Raw genomic sequence first — 11,242 nt, 5'->3', positions numbered from 1 at the left:
CCTAGTCCCAATTTCACCCCAGAATCCGGCCAAAATGGCCCAAGTGCATCCCTACCCGGTCCAAATGACCATACCCCTGAGACTAATAAAACGACGTAGTATAGGAGGGAGACTACGTCGTTTTGAATTAGTGAGGCCAAAATAAATCTTGACCGTCTATTTCTCATCATCCAGCGGTCCTCATTCGTTCAAGGCTTTTTAATAAAAATGTCCGAAAACTCTTCATTAACCCTAGACCAAACTCGTCTTCCTCGTACCACTGTTCCTCCACCGTCCGCCGCCGGCCGGAAATCGCCTCCGCCGGCGGGGATTCTCCAATGGGACCCAAAAATACACCCTAGGTTCCTCTCACTCTCCTCTCCCCAAATCCACCCTCAATTTACCTCGAATCGTCACCAATCGGTTCGAATATTGGATCGAAAATTCGGCCAAAACCTCAACTCACACAAATCCAACCAAATTCACACCCTGTACTCTCCTAACCCCCCTCTTCCCGAATCCTTATTTAGAATCTTTCGAATGTTACCTCGAATTTTAGATCTTAAAACCGGCGGAACCCTAAGAAATTTGGGGTTTCTCAAATTTTCCCCAATTCTTGAGTCCAGAGCTCGAGTCAGGCTTCGAGATAATGTGTTCGTGTGTTGTTTGTTGAAGAACACACGTTCACATCATTCTGGGGTTGACTCGATTTAGGTTTAATCAATTCATGCATGTTTCTGTAGGTTTTAGTTAATTTAGACATGATTTAGGTTTGTTCATATTCATATTAGGTTAGTTTAACTCGTAATAGATCAGTTTTTAATTTATAAATTGGTCATTAATTGATATATGTTCATGGTTGATCCTGCTTTGTTGATTGTTAGTTTAGTTTTTTGATTTTTGGTTTAGTTCAGGGTTAACCCTGTTTCATTGGTTTTGATTAGTTAATTCAAATGTTAGTTCTTATTTTTTGATGATTCATTTTTATTGTTTAATGTAACTAGTCTATTGTTAGTTGATAACCAGATAGTAGTGTGATTTAGGATTAATTTTAAGCCTCAATTAACATTAGTTGGATTCAATCTTAGAATTTTTGGAATCATTTTGGTTATAGCTGAATAGTTTAGATCATTTTAGTTAACCATGGCCAGTAAAAATGGGTTGGGGTCAACTAGTATAGGATCTGCAATTTCCAAACAAATGCGAGGGTATTTTTGTACTTAGAATTGCACAAGAATGTTGTAGTTAACACTAGAATTCCCTAGAATCTTCTAGAATAGGACTTTAGTGTAGATTTCAGTAAATTTAGTGTAGTAACTTGAGTAACAAGTCAGAAAATAAGGGACAAATAAGTAAAACTGAAAATCTTAAAGAGAGACTAGGGGTGTAAATGAAATTTAGGAAACATCCCTTTAACTTTGCCTATAAAAGGCAGTCATTTCTACCTTGTTGAAGGAGGAGAGCTTTACAGATCTGAAAAATTCCTTCTAATGTATTCTCCAAGTTTCCCAACTGAAATTTAAATTTCAAATCTCCAAATCTTCAAAAACCAAAAAAAATAAATAGTAAAACATCACATAAAACTCCAAAAAAAGACTGTTTCTTTGAAAGTTTTTAAGTTTGGTTGCAAGCTAGTTTAATCCGAGTTCCCTAGTATCTCTAGATTCAATTTCAAGTCATTTTGGATTTTGTTCAAGCTGTTCAGTTTATTTTTGGTTACTGAAATCTCAAAAGCAGTCATGGTTTTAATTGCAAGCTTATTGGGTTCGATTGAATTTGTTTCTAACGTTTCATTGGCGTTACCCCATCTTCCTCCACTTCTGGTTTATTGAGGCTGTTTAAGCTCGAATCTGACCCTGTGTTGGTTGGATTTTAATTGTTGCTTGCTTGCTCATTACTGCTGCTGATACTCCATTTTCTGAATTTTCAATACTCTTCCAGGTACACTTTCTGGTTCCAAGCTGATGTAGATTTCAAAGTTGAAGGAATGAAATAAAGTTGTCACCTAGTTTTATTGCAAATTTTAGTTGTTTCACATTGTATAATGCTTACTTGTAATAGATTTGGACTATAATAGACTGTGGACTTTTTGGCTATGTTTGTCTATTTAGACATTAGTTTAGTCTACCTTAGTTAAATGCTTGTATTAGTTTAGTGTTAAAACAGGAAGTGTGATAAACTTGGATTAACTTCAGTAATCTAGTTCTAAAAGCATAAAATAGGGGTCTGAGTTTGACATTTGGGCTGTTTGTCGTCAGTTTGTGATCGTAGTAGTGTAATGGTTGTGATTTGCGTAATTAATTGATAATAAAATAGCATCAGTTTAGACCTAAATGTTAAAATGCATAGAAAATGGTAAACTTATGTCAATAAATGAAATAATGTTTAATTCGTCAAGGTTGATTGTTTAAATTCAATATTTCAACTCAGTTAGTAATTACTTTAGTTCAATCATGGCTTCTGAAGTAATATAGCTATCCATTAATCTGAATATGGGAATTTGAATTTAATACACAGTACTTGTTGATTTGGAATGTGGTTGCATTGTTTTATTGTTATAAAGGATCATGGAGTACAATACTAATGTGACCCAGTAGCTATGAAATTTGGTTAAGGTGGATTAATTTGGGCCTGCTCTAACATTTTAAGTGGGCCTCGACACTTTTTTAAGGCATAGCACAGATCCGGGTGTGATTCATTTCACATTCAGGCCTGGGCAAAGGCCTGCGTTTGGCCAACTTAACGCCAAACTGGATACCATCTCTTTTGGATTGGTTTCTGAAGCCCAAGCGTTTTCAAATGTTTAACTGATTGGAAACGTTAAGTTAATTAGGGTCTTTTATTCTTTTTAGAGACAATACATAATAGAAAATTGTAGTTGCTTTAGGTTGCCCTTTTAAAATAAAAATGAGGTGTGCCGCGCTAAATAAAATCTTACATTGCGTGGCTCTCTTAATCAAGTTAAAAATATTTTAGACCTTGGGACGTGCCGTTTAGCAAATTTCATGGCCTCTCACAAAGATAATAATACGCTAGTCACCTTAGGACCGTCATTTAATAATATTACCTTCTTAAAATTGGGTGTGCATTTATGTGACCCAAATCCAAATCTCAACGGAGTCAAAATGTGTCAACCACCACGGGTGCATTGATGTGACGTGGTTCGAGACGCATTTTCACGACGTTGCAATTCTCATTAAAAATAAATATGAAAGCGGTTTACAATTAAAAAGCACATAACCTAGAACATGTTTGAAATCAGATAAAATCAAACATGACAGTTAAGCGACCGTGCTAGAACCAACTTCTCCCGGGTTAACAGAATTCCTTACTCGGATTTTTGGTTCACAGACTGTTAACAGAGTCATATATTTCCTCGGTTCGGCGTTCAACCGGTGACTTGGGACACCATTAATCTCCCAAGTGGCGATCTGAACAAATAATAATAAATCCCGTTCCGATTGTCCTTTAATTGGAAAAACTCTTTTATGCCCTCGCGGGTGTAGTGAAAAAGGAGATGTGACAGCTCTGGCGACTCTGCTGGGGATCGAACCCAGAATCTCCGATTCAGGGTTTAAGAATTCGAGCTTAGAATAATTGTTATGTTTGGCTTTATCTGATTTTTCTACATATTTCATGCTAAATGTGCTAAATGCTTTACCGCTTTGATATTATCTGAACTGTATATAAACTGTGCTGAAAACCTTCTCTTCTCACCTCCGGGGATGTGCTTACTGGTTGAGACTCCCTATTCTGTTAGTGTCATACCATGAAATAAGAAAGAGGTCGGACAAGTTACAAAGCCGGACGATCTCGCGGGTCCCCGGTACGTTGCCCCCTCCTCGACTCGAGTTGTCCGCTCGGGTACACAGTCTATAACAAATACCTAGGCTTTGAACCTAGAATAATGTAACTTCATGTCGGATCCCTAGTAGGAACGCTTATTTGCATCATGTTGCATTTGACTTTGGGGACTCAGCACAGGGGTTGGGTCCGTCTAGGACTAGCAACCTGAAATGAAAAAGATCATCCTGATGCATCCTATTTGTTTTCCGCACAATTTTTTGTTTCGGGCCTGCATGCTGACCGATTTCTGAATATCAGGAAAATTGAAAAAAAAAAGAAATAACAGTGTAGAGGGTTAACTGCCTACTTTTAGAAAACCAATGCCCGAATGTTGTCGAAACTCTGCCAAAATTTTTTTAAAATTTTTTTTTTATAGTTTGTTTTACTCAAAAAGCAAAAAAAGGAGAAAAGGAAAAAGGGTCTTGTTTTCAAAAATAGTTTATTTTCCCGAACTACGCCGGTTTGATTCTCACAGGGTGTGGGATATGTAGGCAACCCTCATCGGGTCCAACCTCCCTTTTGCAAAAATAGCCCCCAAAAAGTCAAAATTTTAATTTTGTCATAAATAAGTCGGGTGATGCCATTCTTGCTTAAATTAAGCCAAATGTCCCCAAAAGGACGCCGGAAGGCTGTTTTCGCAAGAACAGCCACCCTGAGTCATTTTTAAATGGTTTGCGGGCACAGCCTTAAAATCATCCTCCCGAAAGCGATGAAAGGTCGTGTTTTCAATAATGGGTCTTTTATTTCAATTTGAAAAAACAAGAAAAGAGTCATAAATAAATCAAGTAATGTCGTTTTGTCAAAAATAGCCGAATGTTCCCGAAAGGGACGCCGGAAGGCTAACTTTGCATAAACTGTCACTTTTGGTCATTTTTTGGATTTTTATTTAAAAAAATAGTCAATTTGTTGAGTCAAATAAATTTTATTTTTTTTATTTTTTTTGCTGAATCACCTTAATAAATGTGCAGGATGAGCACGATGCAAAATGAACCTTTTTCAATAATGACTAGAATCTCTTTCGAGTTGCGGCTATGATGGGATGATTTAGGTGGTGAAGGGCAAGATGAGGTCAAGAAATATCTGAAAGGTCTTACGGGTTTATTGAAAATCCAGCCTCGGGGGGATATCATAAGAGATTTGGTCACCTGCTGGGACCCGGAACACAATGTCTTCCACTTCTCCGATTTTGAACTCACCCCGACTTTGGAGGAAATAGCCGGGTACATCGGAAATGCTGAAGTTCCGTTAAGGCAAAAATACCTGGTTGCTCCAAGAGCTGTCACTGCACATCAGTTTTTAGATTCATTAAAGATACCCAGGACGGTCCATAACCCAGATTTTGCCATAGGTTTTTGTAATCCGCGCTTCATATACGACAGATACGGTCATGTTGGAGGATTCAACAATCCGGGTAACAAGTTATGCAGCAAAAGTAACCGTCAGAAATGGGATGAGCATAGACGAGTGGCTTTTATGATAACCTTTTTGGGCCTTTTGTTGTTCCCAAGGAAAAACGGGAACATTGATCTGAAAATAGCTAGGGTCGTCAGTACCTTGCTCACTCAAGATGAAAGCACTCTTGCGCCTATGATAGTATATGATATCTTCCGAGCTCCCACAGCCTACAAAGCCAGAGGGAACTTTTTCGAGGGGTGTAACTTGTTGCTACAAATGTGGATGACTGAGCATCTATGCCACCGTTCCCAGCTCTTGAGTTATGGTTCCTCGAAGAAAACTTGCATAGAAGAGTTCCACACAAGAATCAAGGGGGTCAGTCTATCCGAGGGAGTTACGGCGTGGACATCATTCTTTCGGACCCTCACCGCCAGCCAAATACAGTGGACGCTAGGATGGTTGCCCGTTGATGAGGTCATATATATGCCGGCAGCTAAGACCCACTTTCTATTGATGGGACTCAAGAGCATTCAGCCCTACGCGCCATATCGGGTTTTGAGACAACTCGTGAGATGCCAAAAAGTGCCACATGAGGAAGATCTTAGTGCTCAAGTAATTGAGATTAGCCCTGACGGACAGTTTCCTGAAGTAAGAGTCCGCCAGATCTGGATTGAATGCCAATATTTAAAAGTAGATACTTGCGTGCAGGATTAGGCCAAAGGCGAAGTGGCGCCAGGATACCTTGCTTGGTACAGGATAGAACTTGAGCACGAAAGGCCGGCTAAAAGACCCCATCTCCAGAATTTTACTGAATCATCACAGGAACAATGGGGTTGACTGGCAAAAGAAAAGAGCTACACGGCAGAAATAGGATAGTTAAAACAAAAGATTAGAGACCTTGAGTTTGAAAACAACGTGCAGGCCGCAGCTGATGAGGGAGATAAAAAGAAGCTGGCCCAGGAAAATGAGATGCTCAGGGCCCAGATCCGACAAATGAGGATAGATGCTGATAAACAACAAAGGAGTCGGTCGGATGAACGGTTGATAAAAGGGTTGAAAACAGAAATCATTGAGTACCAGGATGAGCTGAAGAAATCCGAGGGTACCATAGCAGAACTCCAGGCACAGTGGGCAAAAAGAACAAAAGAGAGCACACAGTGTCTACAGCAGGTGAGGAAGGATTATGAAAATACCATTGCTAATCTGAAAAGAAAAATGATCACTCTTGAGGGCAAGGCAGCTAAGCAAGCCCAAGCTTTTGAAACCGAAAGTGGACACTGCTATGATTTACTGGCCCGAATGGAAGTAGAAATACAGCAGCAGCAGAGACATCATCTTCAGGATTCTCAGGTTTTGGAGGCCCGTAATGATCAGATAAGGCGTTTGCTCATCGAAAAAGGTCGAACCAGGGACAAGATTGAGACTATTGCCCATGCCATCATTAAGAATGTCGACTGTGTGAAGACATGACCCGCACTACCTTCTTTTCAGCCATAATGATTTATGTCAAGCGGACAATGTATGAACTGGAGCAACTTGAAAGGGATCTCGGCGAGGCCAAACGACGCCCCACGGGCACCCATTTTTGAATCTTTAATGTACACATAGTTCGAGTCTGTATTTTCCGTTTTAGAGTCTGTTATCTGTTTGTCGGCTTCCTTTTCGCATCAGTAGTTTTTGAGTCTGTATTTGGCTTTATTTTGAGTCTGTTAGTTCCCTTTTCAAAAATGTTTAGTTTGTAAAAGAATGTTTTATTAATGAAAATTGAAAATTCCCAAAAATTATTTCTTTATCTTTCGCATTTAATTTTCACGAACTACGCTTGGTCTGATTCATGCGGGGTCGCGATAAGTAGGCAATCCTCATCAGATTCGACCGTAACCATAAAGAGAAAAGCAAAAAGAGGGAAGAAAATAAAGGAAAAACAAAAGAGACAAAAGAGTGGAAGAAAAATCAAAGGAAAAACCACGTCAAAAGGAAAAGGGAAAGCAGAAAATGAGGAAAACAGAGGGAAAACAAAAGAAAAACAAAAGAAAGCCAGGATGACGCATGCAACCGAGCAAAACATGTAGAAGTCCATTTAACTGTGTAGGTGCATCACGCCCCAATGTGCGATTACCTATCTGTTATTTATCTCAAACTAACTGTTTGTCGTTGTCACTTCCAGTCAGGTTTATAGAAACAGGTGGTTGGTTTTGTGGTAAACTGGCTTCGCACCACTACTTTACCAGATCTAAAGGTAGTACAGAAATGTCGTCAGAAATGACCCTGCCAACAATCCCTATTTCGGAAGATAGCCCACTCTCGGGCGTCCCGGCCTCAGAGTCCGCAGTGGCCGAAGAAAACACAATCTTACATCTGAGGGTAATGGAGATGTGGGACGCATGGACAAATGGAAAAGAACCCTCGAGTGTCATTCCTGGATTTCCCGAGTTGTTCCCAAGACCAACGGGTACCTTTAGCATTCCCATCAGCCACCCGAACGTCCCGTTAGGACAACCTACTATATCCGCTCATTTCGTGGGAGCAACTTCTAAGGTCCGGCCCCAGGCATTCATACCCGGGACAGCTCCAAACATCTTCACTTCTCCACCATCTTCTGCTACAACACAGCCCGCAGTCCCAAGGCCTATGTTTGATCCATCGGCCTTCACTTATCAAACTCCTACTTACCAGCCCGAATTTCCTCCATACTCTGCATATGCTTACCCTCAGCCACCACCATATGAGTTTACACCGGGGCAAGACAAAACCCCTAAAGCCCCAGAGCAAGATGAGATGGCCAGGAGAATGAGAAGCCTTGAACAGAGCTTAAAGAACATGCAAGGTTTGAGCGGGCCAAAGAGTGTCTCTTATACAGATTTGTGTATGTTTCTGCATGTACATTTGTCGTCAGGGTTCAAAACACCAAAATTTGAAAAGTATGACGGGCACGACGACCCTATTGCTCATTTGAAGAAGTATTGCAATCAGTTACGGGGGGCCAGTGGCAAAGAAGAATTGTTGATGGCATATTTCGGGGAAAGCTTAATCGGCATAGCTTCAGAGTGGTATATGGATTAGGACATATCTCGATGGCACATTTGGGACGATCTTGCCAGAGATTTTGTTCGACAATTTCAGTACAACATAGACATTGCACCGGATAGGAATTCTTTGACAAATCTAAGGAAAAAGCCCTCAGAAAGCTTCAGAGAATATGCCATTAAGTGGCACGAACAAGCATCAAGAGTGAAGCCTCAAATGGATGAGGTAGAGATGGTCATTGTCTTCCTGCAAGCCCAAGAGCCCGATTACTTTCAGAATATGATGTCGGCCATGGGAAAGCCTTTCGCAGAAGCAATTAAAATCGGGGAAATGGTAGAAAATGGTCTAAAAACGGGTAAAATCTTGAGCCAGTCGGCCATAAGAGCGACCTCCCAAGCCATCCAAGGCGGGTCTGGAGGAATGGCCAAAGGGAAAAAGAAAGAAGAAATGGTCATAGCAGCGTCAGGAGGAAGGAGATACCGGGATCATAGACCGGTGTTCTCCGAAAGAACCCCTCAACACTACTATCCTCACAATGATATGTCCTACGCTCCCTCACCTTATGCGGTCATGAATTCTCAACCTTTCAGCCAACCGCAACCATAAGCCAACCGAAATCCACCTCCATTCCAAAGAAACCAACCTCCTTACCAGAACCAATATAATCCCCGACCACCCCAAAATAACTTTCGCCCCTGGGAACCACCCAGGAGGCCCAACTTTACACCAATCGGTGAACCCTACTCCACCTTGTTCCCTAAGCTTGTCCAGATGGATCTGCTGTAGCCTATTCCCCAAAACAGGCAGAATCCGGAATCTCCAGCTTACCAACAAAGTGTCCACTATGCTTATCATTCAGGAGCTGAGGGGCATAGTACTGATAACTGCTGGACCTTGAAGAAAGCTGTGGAAAATTTGATTGAACAAGGAAAAATAGTGTTGAGGGATGAAGAAGCCCCGAATGTGACCAATAATCCATTGCCCGCTCATAACAACGGGCCGGTAATCGGGATGATCTGTGAAGACAAAGAGTTCAATCCCGCCTTGAAAGCTATAATTGCTATTGCTGATGCAGAAAGAAATCCTAAAGCAACCCCGAAGCAGGACAAAGGGGGAAAGAAGACTAAAACTGTCAAGATTGAACTTGAAAAGAAGGTTGAAACAAAGGCAGAAATGGCGCCTCCGAAAAATGGGGTTCTCTATATTCCGCGAGGTCGCCAAGAAAAGCCGTTAGTCGTGGGTATTCCAAAGAAATTTGAAGTGAAAAAGGGAACACCAATGTATGTTCCAAAAGGAGCCTATGTGGTCCGGGGGATGATTAAACTGCCTCGGCTGAATGAGCCAGTGGTTATCGGACGCGTGCCACAGAAGCCAATAACGGACCCGTTTGTGGTGCCATGGAATTATCAATAGACGTTGGTTACATACAAAGGTAAAGAAATCACGGGAGAACTTCCGGGAAATACCTTCGCTGGGAAATATTCAGATGTACAAGAAGTGAACAATGCCACACAGAAGCGTTTTCCACCCAAGAAGCCTGTAAGTGCTGAGGAGGCAGAGGCTTTCTTCCAGAAAATGAAGATGCCTGATTATGAAGTGGTGGATCAGTTACGCAAGTACCCTGAACAAGTGTCTATGCTATCTTTGTTAATGAGATCTGCCGAGCATCAGAAGACCCTAGTGAAAACTCTGAATGAGGCGTATGTGCCTGCTGAGACTTCAGTTGAACTGCTCGAAAGAATGGCAGAAAGGTTCTTTGCTGTTAATCAAATTTCCTTTAGTAAGAATAATTTGCCTCCAGAGGGAGCGGCTCACAACAAAGCTTTACATCTGACTGTCAAGTATGAAGGTTTTTATGTCAAACGAGTAATGGTGGATGAGGGTTCGGGTGTTGACATTTGTCCACTCTCTACACTGCAGAGAATGGAAATCGGGACTGGAAAGATTCGTCCCAATAACATCTATGTAAGAGCCTTTGATGGCATTAAAAGGGATACCATCGGAGAGATAGATCTGGTATTAACCATAGGCCTGGTGGATTTCGAGGTGACCTTCCAAGTGTTGGACATGGATACTTCTTACAACTTTCTTCTAGGAAGGCCTTGGATCCATGCCGCGGGGGCTGTGCCCTCCACCCTTCACCAAATGGTAAAGTTCGAGTATGAAGATCAGGAAATTGTGGTCCACGGAGAAGACGAGCAGTCTATTTATCGGGACCCATCTATCCCATGTTTGGAGGCTAGGGAGGGAAGTGAACACATTGTTTATCAAGCTTTCGAAGTTGTACTGGCGGATCAGTACGAAGAGGGGAGCCCTTGCCCCCAACCTTTCCTATCTAATCCTTCGATCAGGGTGGCAAAAGAGATGATCAAACATGGTTTCAAGCCAGGAAAAGGATTGGGAAAAGCTCTACAAGGAATATCGGAGCCAATAACCCTACCCACAACAGAAAAGTTTTTCGGGATAGGTTTCCACCCTACCCCAGAAGATGAAGATTGGGCAGATAAGAGGAAAAGGGAAGGATGGGCCTTGCCATAGCCATTGCCACATCTATATCAGACCTTTGTCAAGCCAAAATACAGCGAGAATGAAGATGGTGAGGCCTTCATGGCCGAAGAAATCGAAGATATATATGGAGCTATGAGGCAAATGCTTTATTAAACCAACATGGTTCAGCTAGGGGAAGGTACTAGCACCACTGAGGTGCTCTACATGGGACCAAATGCTAAACTCCAAAATTGGAAGGCTACGCCATTCCCGATCAGGCGGGAGTCCGAGTAGACTTATCCTGCCACTTTTCTACATCACGAGTTACCCCAAGGTGTGACTCGGATGTTTGTTCTTTAAGTTTCCTGTCTTTAAATTCCTGAATGTAAACCCTGTTATCTTCCCAATCCCAAGAAATGAAATCAATATTTCATCGTTTATTCTCTTTATTCTTTCTAATTTTTGCTATTTTTCTCTTTTATTTCTTCTTTTCAGTTATAATAATGCG

At 41.5% G+C, this 11,242-nt stretch overlaps 1 protein-coding gene across 1 annotated transcript; it reads left to right on the top strand.

Moving 5' to 3' along the window:
* The first annotated feature begins 7,587 nt into the window (after positions 1–7,587).
* On the top strand, positions 7,588–10,785 carry LOC142176389 (uncharacterized). Its single transcript, XM_075243919.1, has 5 exons — positions 7,588–8,001; positions 8,284–8,580; positions 9,034–9,552; positions 9,661–10,406; positions 10,599–10,785. The coding sequence occupies exons 1-5, from the start codon at positions 7,588–7,590 to the stop codon at positions 10,783–10,785; spliced, it is 2,163 nt and encodes a 720-aa protein (XP_075100020.1).
* The last annotated feature ends 457 nt before the right edge of the window (positions 10,786–11,242 follow it).

This window comes from Nicotiana tabacum, chromosome 3, assembly GCF_000715075.1.
Source record: "Nicotiana tabacum cultivar K326 chromosome 3, ASM71507v2, whole genome shotgun sequence".
In the NCBI taxonomy this organism is placed as follows: domain Eukaryota; kingdom Viridiplantae; phylum Streptophyta; class Magnoliopsida; order Solanales; family Solanaceae; genus Nicotiana; species Nicotiana tabacum.
Note: the sequence above shows the minus strand (reverse complement) of the source record. Positions and strands in the feature narration are given on the sequence as shown.

Bases quoted from the DNA above. Each gene is read 5' to 3' on its own strand.
- LOC142176389 (XM_075243919.1), top strand. From the start codon at position 7,588: ATGGAGATGTGGGACGCATGGACAAATGGAAAAGAACCCTCGAGTGTC. The intron at 8,002-8,283 runs GCCAGGAGAATG...TATATGGATTAG, and splicing joins CCCCAGAGCAAGATGAGATG to GACATATCTCGATGGCACAT. The intron at 8,581-9,033 runs GTAGAAAATGGT...GATCTGCTGTAG, and splicing joins CAATTAAAATCGGGGAAATG to CCTATTCCCCAAAACAGGCA.